Source organism: Garra rufa, chromosome 21, assembly GCF_049309525.1.
Source record: "Garra rufa chromosome 21, GarRuf1.0, whole genome shotgun sequence".
Lineage (NCBI taxonomy): Eukaryota > Metazoa > Chordata > Actinopteri > Cypriniformes > Cyprinidae > Garra > Garra rufa.
In genome coordinates this window covers 36,924,750-36,937,575 of record NC_133381.1, presented here as the reverse complement: position 1 = coordinate 36,937,575, position 12,826 = coordinate 36,924,750, and the positions used below count along the sequence as shown (strand labels likewise).

General features: G+C 37.2%; 2 protein-coding genes across 3 annotated transcripts in view; both read right to left on the bottom strand.

The window, feature by feature from the left end:
• cgref1 (cell growth regulator with EF-hand domain 1) overlaps positions 1-12,826 on the bottom strand; it is a 314,634-nt gene that overhangs the window by 21,625 nt on the left and 280,183 nt on the right. The gene's annotated exons all lie outside the window — the stretch shown is intronic.
• LOC141295682 (potassium channel subfamily K member 2-like) overlaps positions 1-12,826 on the bottom strand; it is a 32,493-nt gene that overhangs the window by 6,859 nt on the left and 12,808 nt on the right. The window contains exons 4-6 of one of the 2 annotated variants that reach the window (XM_073826941.1): positions 9,468-9,628; positions 5,766-5,952; positions 5,500-5,639 (exon numbers count right to left, since the gene is read on the bottom strand). In XM_073826941.1, the coding sequence (XP_073683042.1) occupies positions 5,500-5,639; positions 5,766-5,952; positions 9,468-9,628 (488 nt within the window). Of the gene's footprint in view, positions 1-5,499; positions 5,953-9,467; positions 9,629-12,826 lie in introns of both variants that reach the window. The other variant, XM_073826940.1, reaches the window with a different exon arrangement.

Sequence of the window (12,826 nt, the reverse complement as noted above, 5' to 3'; positions counted from 1 at the left end):
TAAGAGACACCTGAAAGGTGATACATTATGGATGAGAATCAGGTAGCAGAACTGGGTCATTCAGACCCTTCATTCACATTAATCCTGCACTGCACTTCCTTCTCCTCTACTGTCTATTTCTGGTGAGATGTGATAATGGACTTCGGTGTGAGAGAGATTCAGATTTACAGTATTCTTCTGCTTCATACAGAGGCCTATGTTCTTGTTTTTGTGAAAAACTTTGCTTGCATGTTCTTATAATAGACAAATCACAACTCCTAAACAGAAAACTAATTATGTCTGTTGTGATACTGGAAACGAGTGTCAGAAAATTACACTTCTATGATCTCATCAGAAAAGCAGAAGAGGTCTGAAGAAAATGTGTTATTATGTGTTTCAGACAGAGCAAGCTGTGTTCCAGCTAATCCAAGCACGTAATTCTTCAGGCTGAAGCCCATTCACTTCATACACTGGAGTAAATAAAAGCTAAACACAGCGCTGAGCAGGGATTGGCTCCCGACACACTGGAACTACACAACAAACAAAGCCACAATAACACATAATGAACTCTCTGACATGACCTGGAACATTTTATACAGACCTCATATATCATATACAATAGTACTGCTATATAATCTTTATAGAAATGCAAAAAAAGCAATAAAAGTCAAATGCTTCTTTTATATTGTTTAGAAATACAGCTCAGTACACATTAAATTATTGGTATATTTTATTGTACTTAAAGGGATAGTTCACCCAAAAATGAAAATTTGATGTTTATCTGCTTACCCCCAGGGCATCCAAGATGTAGGTGACTTTGTTTCCTCAGCAGAACACAAACGAAGATTTTTAATGAAAACCGGTGCAGTCTGTCAGCCAAATAATGTGAGTGGATGGCACCAGACCTTTAAAAGTAAACAAAAACATGCACAGACAAATCCAAATTACGCCCTGCGGCTCGTGACGATACATTGATGTCTTAAGACGGAAGCGATCTGTCGCATGAATACAACACTCATTTTTTACACAGAGCAGAGATTGTGGGTATAGCGGCTATTCAAAATGGTAATTACTTGCGCTTATCCTGATTGTTCAAACCAATTTAAAGCTAAAAGATTATGTTTGCGCAAACTCATCCGGGACTTTTCACCGATTTCCTCTTACGGCGTTTGCGTATACTATGCCAGAGTGCGTACACGTGTAACAAGCCGGATGATGAGCTCGTGCTCAGGACAGATGGACGTGGCTGTGTATCAAAGGTAAAAAATGATATAAATACGGTTCAGTTTCTCGCAAAAAATGATCGTTTCGTGTCTTAAAGGAACACTCCACTTTTTTTGGAAATAGGCTCATTCTCCAACTTCCCCCGAGTTAATAAGTTGATTTTTACCGTTTTGAAATCCATTCAGCCGTTCTCCTGTTCTGGCGATATCACTTTTAGCATAGCTTAGCATAGTTCATTGAAGTTCTAATTGAAGTTCATTAGACCAATAGCATCGCGTTCAAAAATGACCAACGAGTTTCCATATTTGTTCTATTTAAAACTTGACTCTTATATCGTGTACTAAGACTGGTGGAAATGCAAAGCTGCGAGTTTCTAGGCTGATAAGATTAGGAACTACACTTCTATTCCGGTGTAATAGTCAAGGACGTTTGCTGCCGTAATATGGCCGAAGCAGGCGGAGTATTATCAGAAATGAGTTCCCAGCTAGTTTAGCATTTGCACATGTGCTGCGTGGTATTACTGCTCCTGCTTCGGCCATATTACGGCAGCAAACTTCCTTGACTATTACGCCGGAATGGGAGTGTAGTTCCTAATCTTATCAGCCTAGAAAATTTAAGCTTTGCATTTCCACCGGTCTTAGTACACGATATAACTGCAGAAGAGTCAAGTTTTAAATAGGACAAATATGGAAACTCGTTGGTAATTTTTGAACGTGATGCTATTGGTCTCATAGGATTCAATGATTTATGCTAAGCTATGCTAAAAGTGATATCGCCAGAACAGGAGAACGGCTGAATGGATTTCAAAACGGTAAAACTCAACTTATTAACTCGGGGGGAGTTGGAGAATGAGCCTATTTCCAAAAAAAGTGGAGTGTTCCTTTAAGACATCAATGTATCGTCATGAGTCGCAGGGTGTAATTTGGATTTGTCTGTGCTTGTTTTTGTCTACTTTAAAAGGTCTGGTGCCAATCCACTGCCATTATTTGGCTGACAGACTGCACCGGTTTTCGTTAAAAATCTTCGTTTGTGTTCTTCTGAAGAAACAAAGTCACCTACATCTTGGATGCCCTGGGGGTAAGCAGATAAACATCAAATTTTAATTTTTGGGTGAACTATCCCTATAATGTATCTTATTGGAACACAGTGTACAGATAAAGATTGTGCGTCACTCAGTGATTGAATTAGGAATGCCCTATATTTGAATTTAGGTTGCAGACAGAATGCTGAATTTCCATAAAGATGGAAATGAAATTTAAGAAATTAATATAATTGCTGTAAGTGTAGTTTTATAATGATATAATAAATTATTCACCAACCATTTATTGTTAGGGGTTTAAGTGTGCAGTGCTGAAACCCTATTGTAATTGTTAGGATGGCCAAGGATCATATCTCATATCGTGTCTCATATAATTGGAATTCTTGGGTCAAAACAAACAAAACCATTTCCCGACGGATTTGTTCAAGTCCAGTTTTTCTGCAATATTGAATTATGTCCAAAACCAACTTTTGCAAACTAGTCCAAAGTGTTTTGCTGAGTCAAAACCATACCACTACAGAAAGATTCTCTGGACAGTGATTATCAATAACTATCAAAAAAAAGTTAAAATTTCGACCAAAACTTTAGAAAGGGGCGGGCCAATTTTACTAAAAAGCCTATAACTCTTGAACATAATAAGATAACTTCACCAAACTTGGTACACGTGTGTAAGAGCTTAATCTTTGATAAAATAAAACAAATATGCTGCTTTTCCACTTGGTGGCACTATAAAACAGAAAAAACGAAAAACGGCTACAACAATGCAATCCTTTGACTTGAAACTTGGTATGCAGTGTCTTTATCCAATGTGCCACAAGGGTCTATGGCAGGGATCCTCAAATCTGGCCCATGAGGTCCACTTTGCTGCAGAGATTAGCTCTAACTCTAATCAAACACACCTGAACATGCTAATTAATGTCTTCAGGATCATTAGAAAATCACAGGTAGGTGAGTTTGATCGGGGTTGGAGCTAAACTTTGCAGTGCATTGGCCCATCAGGGCAAGATTTGAGGAACCCTGGTCTAAAAAAACATACACTCAATCTTCATATCCTTTGATAGATCTCCTCATATTGAGCGGCTTTGCCTCTAGGACCCCTGCTGTCAATCAAATTGTTTATTAATTATTCTCAATTATGTTAAAAACCTACTTTTGCGAACTAGTCCTAGGTTTTTCACTCAATCTCGATCAAACCACTGCTGCATAATTCTCTGGACTCTTTACATTAATAATTATCAAAAAATGTTACATTTTGTCCATTGGGTAGTTATAACTGGGTCATAAAGCATGGCCAAATATACCCAAAAGCCTATAAATCCTGAACGAAAACTCAAAACTTTACAAAACTTGGTGAGACTATGTGTCAGATAATTCAGATCATAGGTGTCAATATACTGTAACAGTTAAAAAGGCTTCAAAAACACAATATATCAATGCTAATTGACCTCAAATTGGTCAGATATTCACACAAACACTAGATCTTCGTATCATATGATAGATCTCCTCATTTTGAACAACTTTGCCTCTAGGACTACTGCTGTCAATCAAATTCATTAAATATTAAAAAGTATGTAGTAAAAGACTACATCTGTGAACTAATCTTAGGTTTTTCACTCAATAGTAACAAAAACCTATAAATCCTACTACTAAATCCTAAAACTAGTTGAGCATATACGACAGATGATTCTAAACAAACACGCAACATTTTATGGTAATTTAACCATAGGTGGTGCTATAACAGTCATAAATGTTAAAAAATCATCATATTTCTATGGCAAATTACCTGGATTTGCCAAAAATCATTGTTTTAGGTGGATACAGCCATGTTAACTTATGCCGAGTTCAGACTGCACGATTTTCAAAGCAATCGCGTCACAGATGTTTTCACACTGCATGACTATTTGGGGTAGCATTCCGTCGCTGCTGTGTTCACACTGCACGATGGATCGGCGACAGGGGGTTTCACACTGCATGACTTTACAATAGGAAGAATCGCCGACAACTTTGTCCCGGTCCGCAAACTACGTCTCACAACCAAACACACGCGAGAAGTGACAACGCGAGGTCAGGCATGCAAGTTCTCACGTGAGACTGGTATTATTATAAAAAAATGGTAGCCCGCAAGAAGCTTGTCATACAAATTGCATGTGCACTCATTTGCAGCGAAAAGAAAAAAAGCCGAAACTATGCTTGTTGATATTGTGGTCTATACCTTCGTAACTCCTCCCCCAACTTCCCGCTGGCCTGGATGTTGCTGTCTCATTGGCTGTAGGTAATCGCCGATGTGATTTTCAGTCAGATCACCTTTCACACGGCATGATTTTGAATCGCCGACAGGTCCAGATATTTAGCATGCCAAATATCTCACGGGTGTCGGCGACACGTCGGCGATTCTCTCAGATCGCGTCTTTGATAGTTCACACTATGTGATTGTCACTCACGTGAACGAGCACTGATTTGCCTGTGATTTCGGGCATTTGTCGGCGATTTCTCAAAACCTGTCGGCGAGTCAAAATCGGGGCTAAAATCATGCAGTCTGAACTAGGCTTTAAACATGCTTAAACGCCTCAATGTTGAAAACAATTGTGCTGTTTAATATTTTTGTGGAAACCTACACCTTTTTCAGGAATCTTTAATAAATAGAATGTTCAGAAGAACAGTATTTATTTAAAATATAAATCTTTATATAAATAAATTATACTATAAATCACTTTTTTATGATTTGGTTATATTCAAGACATTCACTTTCATTTTATAGATGAAAAAAACTTTTTATTTTACAAAATGCTCAAATTCACTTTTTAAATGGCAGCAAAAGACATGACGTCAGCTTTAGAGATATACGATATCACTTCCAACTGCTGTCAATATAGCTGAAATTGATACGATACTTGAAGTAAATAGATTTTTGGGTAATTTCTGAGGATAAAATGGGTAATTCTATAATCTATTTTAACATTTGATAGGCCTAAACTTCAAATGATCAGATTTCTGTTTTAGTTTTTTCATGTATTAGCTCCCAGCATAGCCATTTCATTATGCTGGACAAATAAAACTCCCCTGTTGTGCGATTGTGTTGAATATCTTTGAAGAGCAATCCAGCAATCCTTTTCCAAATTTATATTCTTGTTCAGTATCCTGTGGCTCATGACCAATTCACATTCACACTCATGAATTGAGAGGGAGCCATTTCAGAAATTCTGATATTTGCAGTTGTCACCCTGGTATTGCCTTGAAGCATATCAGCAAACACATACCTCCTCTTTGGTCTTCTTGGAGATGACCCGAAGCCAGTCTCCAATCATGCTGAGAACTGCAGCAAAGTAGGCAAGACCCACCAGGATCCAGAACCACACGATGGGCTTATAATAGTCCAGATACTCAATCTCAGAGCCACCTGAATGAGATAAATTAAATAAATACACCGGCCTACTTAAGTTTGAGTTGTTCTTCTTGGCATTTATTTGCTTTAAAAAACACCTTGAAATTGAGACTGAAGGAGCAAAGTAGTGACTCCATTCACCTGCCACAAAGTCTCCAAATCCAATAGTGGTTAAAGTGATGACAACAAAGTAGATGGACTCCAGAGTGCTCCAGCCTTCAATGTGTTGGAAGATGAGGGCAGGAAGGGCCACAAACAGCAGGCACCCAAACAGGATGAACAGGACTGTGGATGTCACTCGGATTTTAGTTTGGCTCACGTTCCATTTCTGAGAGGAAAAACAGATGAGAAGCGAGGTGAGAATGCTGGGTGGAAATACAATTAAGCTCTTTATAATCACTGTTGACAGACGTCCACAATACTTGACCGGACACCATTTGAAAACATTTACTCTTATGCAATATCTGTCATCTACAGTTGAGGTCAAAAGTTTATATCCCCCTTTCAGAATCTGCAAAATGTTAATTCTTTTACCAAAATAAAAGAGATCATACAAAATGCATGTTATTGTTTATTTAGTACTGACCTGAATAAGATATTTCACATTATTTTTTTTTTTACATATAGTCCATTATGAGAAAAGGACAGTACTAAATGAAAAAAAAAAAGATATTTAGGCAAAATAAGAAAAATGTACACATCTCCATTCTGTTCAAAAGTATTCACCCCCGGCTCTTAATGCATGGGTATTCCTTCTGCAGCATCAGTGAGTGTTTGAAACTTCTGTAATAGTTGCATATGAGTACCTCAGTTGTCCTCAGTGTGAAAAGATGGATCTCAAAATCATACAGTCATTGTTGGAAAAGGTTCAAATACACAGAAATGCTGGAAAACTAAAAAAATTGTAGGACCTTTCTGAAGAACAGTGGGCAGTTTAACTGTTCAGGACAAACAAGGGACTCATGAACAACTATCGCTAAAAAAAAAAAAAAACAATAATACTAAATAAACTAAATAAACAATAACATGCATTTTGTATGATCCCTCTTATTTTGGTAAAATAATTAACATTTTGCAGATTCTGAAAGGGGGATGTAAACTTTAACATTACTTAAACTTAAACATTTAAAATGAATGAAGTAACCTTGTTTTTTTGTGCACAAAAAATATTCTTGTAACTTATTTTAACGATGTCCTTACTACTTTTCTGGGCCTTGAACAAGTCAGTTGCATTGCTGTCTATGCAGGGTCAGAAAGCTGTCAGATTTCATAAAAAAATATCCCAATTTGTGTTTCGGTTTGGAACAAAATGAGGGTGAGTAATTAATGACAGAATTGACATTTTTGGGTGAACTATCCCTTTAACATTTTAGCATATATATATAAACATTTTAAACATGCAAAACTAGAAATAATACCAAAATGTAGGCTATAAAATAAATAATGGATAAACATTTTTTTGTCCAATCAAATGCTGCAACCAATCATTAGTACGGTGGCCGAGAGAGCTCAACGCGCTGCAACTTAAGAAAACACATGCAAACAGAAAAAAAACGACAACAAATTAAGAAAACATCTTCATCAGTTTGACAACACAGGCGCTGCAAATCCTCGCAACGAAAACACAAATACGGAAACGTGCACCGTACATTAGGCATAAATGATCATTCATGATGTAACTAAAGGCCATAAAATTTGGAAATGTGTCAACAGAGGACAGAAAGTTGTACTCAGTTTGAACTCATTTGCCCTGAGAAAAGATGTATTCTTCCTTTCAGCCTTCAAGAATTGTTTACTATGTGTTATACAAAAGATTGAGTGCCCCAGCAGCAATAAATAATTAACTACGCTGCATTGACTGCATTGAAAAATACTGTATTTTGCTTTTCATTGCACACATCAACGTTCCAAATTGTTCTTGCGCCAAAACACACCAGCTCAGCAGAGAATAAAAGTGTGTATGTGCATCAAGTGTAAACAAGATGGCCGCCAGAGGCACTTAAGTGATTACATTGAATCATCAGAAGTGACTACAGCACAGAACAAGGTTAATAGTAGTCAGCGAGGCTTTCTGCAAAACAATCATTATTTTAGAGCCGCAGGAGATTTACTGAGTGAAGACAATATAGTGCATTTCTGATTAAAAGGAACCAATAATATATTAATGTTGGTTTCAGATGGAATCTTTTGACTTGCCATTGTGCTGAATTCACATTATATTTTTATAAATATTTCACATAACTGGCCTAATCTATTGTTTGAACTTGAATAGCTATTTACACTGTTCAGTTCAACATGTTAAAAAGAACTGAAAATGTTTTTCCAAGAATTTTGATACAGTGAGGGAAACAATTATTTGAACCCTTGCTGATTTTGAACATTTGCCCACAGACAAAGAAATGGTAGGTTTATTTGAACAGTGAGAACCCAGAAAAAAATGCATTTCAAAAAAGTTATGAATTGATTTGCATTTTAATGAGTATAATAATTATTTGACCCCTTCACAAAACATATTGGTGGCTAAAACCTTGTTGGCAATCACAGTGGTCAGATGTTTATTGTAGTTGGCCACCAGGTTTGCACACAACTTAGGATGGATTTTGTCCCACTCCTTTTTCAGATCCTCTCCAAGTCATTAAGGTTTCGAAGCTGATATTTGGCAACTCGAACCTTCAGCTCCCTCCACAGATTATCTATGGGATTAAGGTCTAGAGACTGGCTAGGCCACTCCAGGACCTTCGTGTGCTTCTTCTTAAGCCACTCCTTTGTTGCCTTGGCAGTGTGTTTTGGGTCATTGTCATGCTGGAGTACCCATTTGTGACCCATTTTCAATGCCTTAAGATTTGACGGTACATGGCTCCGTCCATCCTCCATTTGATATGGTGGAGTTGTACTGTCCCTTTAGTAGAAAAACAATGTTTCCACCTCCATGTTTGAACGTGGGGATGGTGTTCTTGAGGTCATAGGCAGCATTTCTCCTCCACCAAACACGGCGAGTTAAGTTGATGCCTAAAAGCTTGATTTTGGTCTCATCTGACCACAACACTATCACCCAGTTCTCCTCTGAATCATTCAGATGTTCATTGGCATACTTCAGACAGGCCTGTACATGTGCTTTCTTGAACAGGAGGACCTTACGGGCGCTGCAGGATTTCAGTCCTTCACGGCGTAGTGTGTTACCAATTCAGTTTTCTTGGTGACTATGGACCCAGCTGCCTTGAGATCATTGACAAGATCCTCCCGTGTAGTTCTGAGGTGATTCCTCACCGTTTTCATGATCAGTGAAACTCCACGAGGTGAGATCTTGCATAGAGCCCCAGACCGAGAGTGATTGACAGTTATTTTGTGTTTCTTCCATTTGCGAATAATCACACCAACTGTTGTCACCTTCACACCAAGCTGCTTGGCGATGGTCTTGTAGCCCATTCCAGCATTGTGTAGGTCTACAATCTTTTCCCTGACATCCTTGGACATCTCTTTGGTCTTTGCCATGGTGGAGATTTCGGAAACTGATTGATATGACTGGTTGAGTATTGCTTCTGTGGACAGGCGTCTTTTATACAGGTAACAAAGTTGAGATTAGGAGCACTCCCTTTAAGAGAAGCTTATTACCTGTATAAGACAGGGAGCCAGAAACCTTGCAGATTGATAGGGAATCAAATACTTACTTCACTTATTAAAATGCAAATAATTTAACTTTTTTTTTTGTAATGCATTTTTCCCTCTCTGTATTTTATATAAATTGATCATTTGTTGCATAAGGATTATAATTGTAGATTATAATATACATTAGTGATTAAAAATCTTGTGAGCTAATTTTAGCTCAATTGAATGAACACTCACCACAAAGATCTTTTCCACTTTGGCGATTCCTTTGCCAAATATGGTTCCCAGCTGATCGCCCACTCCAGCCAACAGGAACCCAAAAAGTGGGATCCCCAACAGGGCGTAGATAATGCAAAAGATCCTGCCTCCTTCTGTGTGTGGAGACACGTTTCCAAAGCCTGCAGAAACACAAGTTAATCTGATGATCCCAGGCATAATGTGTGGGTGTAATCTGCCAAAACAAATAGGCAATTCTGTGCTTTCTGAATTATTATTTTATTACTTCAAATGCTTGTAAGATATTTAGTTGAGTCAAACCAATAATTCAGCGAATTTTATGCCAAATAGTAAAAATGTTGTGCACTTAAACAGTCATTTATTTAATTTAGCGTGCAGACAGCTCTAAGGGAATTTATGCTGGAACGTCTTATCTGTCAGGAAACATTAGGGCTGCATTATCCTGCCTACATGGAGAGTCTCCCAGTGAAGACTATTCAACACCTAAATTTAGCTGTAGCACAAGTGCGAAGCAGATAAAGTTACAGAAATATAAATGCGATGAACAGCACATAATTGGGATGAATTTCAGCTGTATGAATGCATTTTAAAATCTATTCAAGCCTCATGAAAGCAGGAGGAATAAGCGCACTGTACAGACTGGTTAACAATGAGGTTCCGTAAATTATACTTGCCATCAGGTTCACCCATGAAATTGCCTTTTTTCTTGATTTAAACTGAATAAAAAAGTTTTATAATAATCTGTTTAATGGTAGGGATTCCATCTTTGGGTTCACTAGGAATTTTTGGGTAGGAATTTTCCGGGTTCAGTACAGGTTAAGCTTAAAAAGCAACGGCACTTGTATTATTGCAAACCCTGGAACACAATGAAAAAGATGGGAACATATTTACAACTCTAAAAATACACAAGTTTTAACAGGAGTGTTTTTATAAAATTATAACCTTCATTACAATCCTTCAAAAATTGTCTCTATTTACTTCCATTGTGACTGCCTCATTGTAAGCCTCTTCATTAAACCAACACTGAACTGACTTGAGATAAATAATGACCCTGTTGTCGCCACAGTTGAGTTTCCATAACTGAAGCTGCTTTGATATAATCTATATAAAGCGCTATAGAAATAAAGGTGACTTGACGCTTCATGGTTTTGCATGAAAGTTTTTCTCATTATATTAAAATGGGAGAATCATAGAGAGCGATGTATCGCAGCAGGAATTTAAGCAATTACAAGAGCAAAAAGCTAAGCCACTAAACAGAACCACCCTGAGTGAAGCTGAGCAGTGGGGGGCATTTCCGCTAGAGCCTCCATCCAATTATGTCTCCATTTTCCTTGAAGCTCATTAACTGGGCTCAATCACTCCTCATACAATCTGTCCTCTTTGAAATCTAATTAAATCAAAAAACCTTGAAAGAGCCATAAAAATTGGTTCTGTGTGAGACAACCTTAATTACACGCTGCACAATGGAGACGAATAACTGTAATGTCTTTAAACATAGTCTCGCTTGGAAAAATTATCCACATACGTTCATGGCCGGATAAAAATATCATACTTGTTCCGGCAGATTAACTATAAGGATGAAAGTTTCTCAGCAGTAAAAATTTATAACGTGTGTTAATGGCTTCAGTATTTCTATTTTCTCCTGTTACAAACAATGCTATGAACAAACTCATCATTGTTCTGATAAAATGTAATTTCCTGACCTTAAATAGTAACAAACAACGTGTAAGAATTGATAATAAGTCAGAGACCCTGGATATGTAAACAGCAGAGACAGCAGGTGGGCCAAATCTGGCCTGCCAGTTTTTTGCAGCCCTCCAACTGATTTTAATGAAATAACTGATAAAAGTTTCCCAAGAATAAACCAGCACTGATTGTGTCATATCTAATATTTTATGCCCATGTGTCTTAGAAGATAAATCGATGATGAAAACCTAACCTTCAAAGAAAAATGAACTCCTTCCGGTTCAAATTCTTGGGTTTTTCAGCATTTGTGTGTATTTGAACCCTTTTCAACAATGACTGTATGATTTTGAGATCCATCTTTTCACACTGAGGACAACTGAGGGACTATTACAGATGGTTCAAACGCTCACTGATGTGTCAGAAGGAAACAGCATGCAAAACATGTATGCAAGTAGGTTCTAAATGAAAGAAAAAAGATATTTAGACTAGATTTAGATTAAATTCTGTTCAAAAGTTTTCACCCCCAGCTCTTAGTGCATTGGGTTTCCTTCTGCAGTGTCATTGAGCATTTGAACCTTCTGTAATAGTCCCTCAGTTGTCCTCAGTGTGAAAAGATGGATCTCAAAATCACACAGTCATTGTTGAAAAAGGTCCAAATACACAAAAATGCTGAAAAACCAAATAATTTGTGGGACCTGAAGGATTTTTCTGAAGAACAGCGGGCAGTTTAACTATTCAGGACAATCAAGAGTTTCATGAACAACTATCACTAAACAAAACACAGCTGTGGATCATACAGGTGACAACACAGTATTAAGAATCAAGTAAACTTTTGAACAGGGTCATTTTTATAAATTCTACTATTATTTTCTCTTGTGCAGTGTGCACTATATGTAAACATCTTTTATGTGAAATAACTTATTCAGTTCAGTGCTAAATAAAAAAATAGCATGCATTTTGTATGATCCCTATTTTTGGTAAATAATTAACATTTTTCAGATTCTGCAAGGTGTTAAACTTTTGACCCCAACTGATTTGAATAACCCAAGAACAAAAAAACCCTTTGTTAAGACCTACAAGGAATATTAGTACCACAGAAAAAAATATTTCCTAATTTTCAATAAATGTATTTCTTATGTAAAAGGATGGATATAAAATATAGAAAAAAGGTGCAGCCTTTAATAGATCCTACAGTTCTTCCTCAGTAACCCAAACTTGTAAACAACTGCCTTAACAACTGTAATTATAATACTTAAACATTTTTTTTTACATTTACCTAAAATATTTTTCGTAATTGAGGGTGTGAAGTCATATTTGTGACACTGGAGCACAAAAACAGTCTTAAGTACCACAGGTATATTTGTAGTCAAGTCAAGTCAAGTCACCTTTATTTATATAGCGCCTTTTACAATACAGATTGTGTCAAAGCAACTGCACAGTATTTAAACAGCACAATAGTGTGTAAGTAACGCATTATTGTAACAATTTTCAGTTAAAGGCAGTTCATCAATGAATTCAGTGATATCATCGTCAGTTCAGTTCAAATAGTATACGATATCGCTGGAAAATGTCCCCAACTAAGCAAGCCAGAGGCGACAGCGGCAAGGAACCAAAACTCCACAGGTGACAGAGATGGAGAAAATATTTGTAGAAATATTTGAGAAAAGATTTGT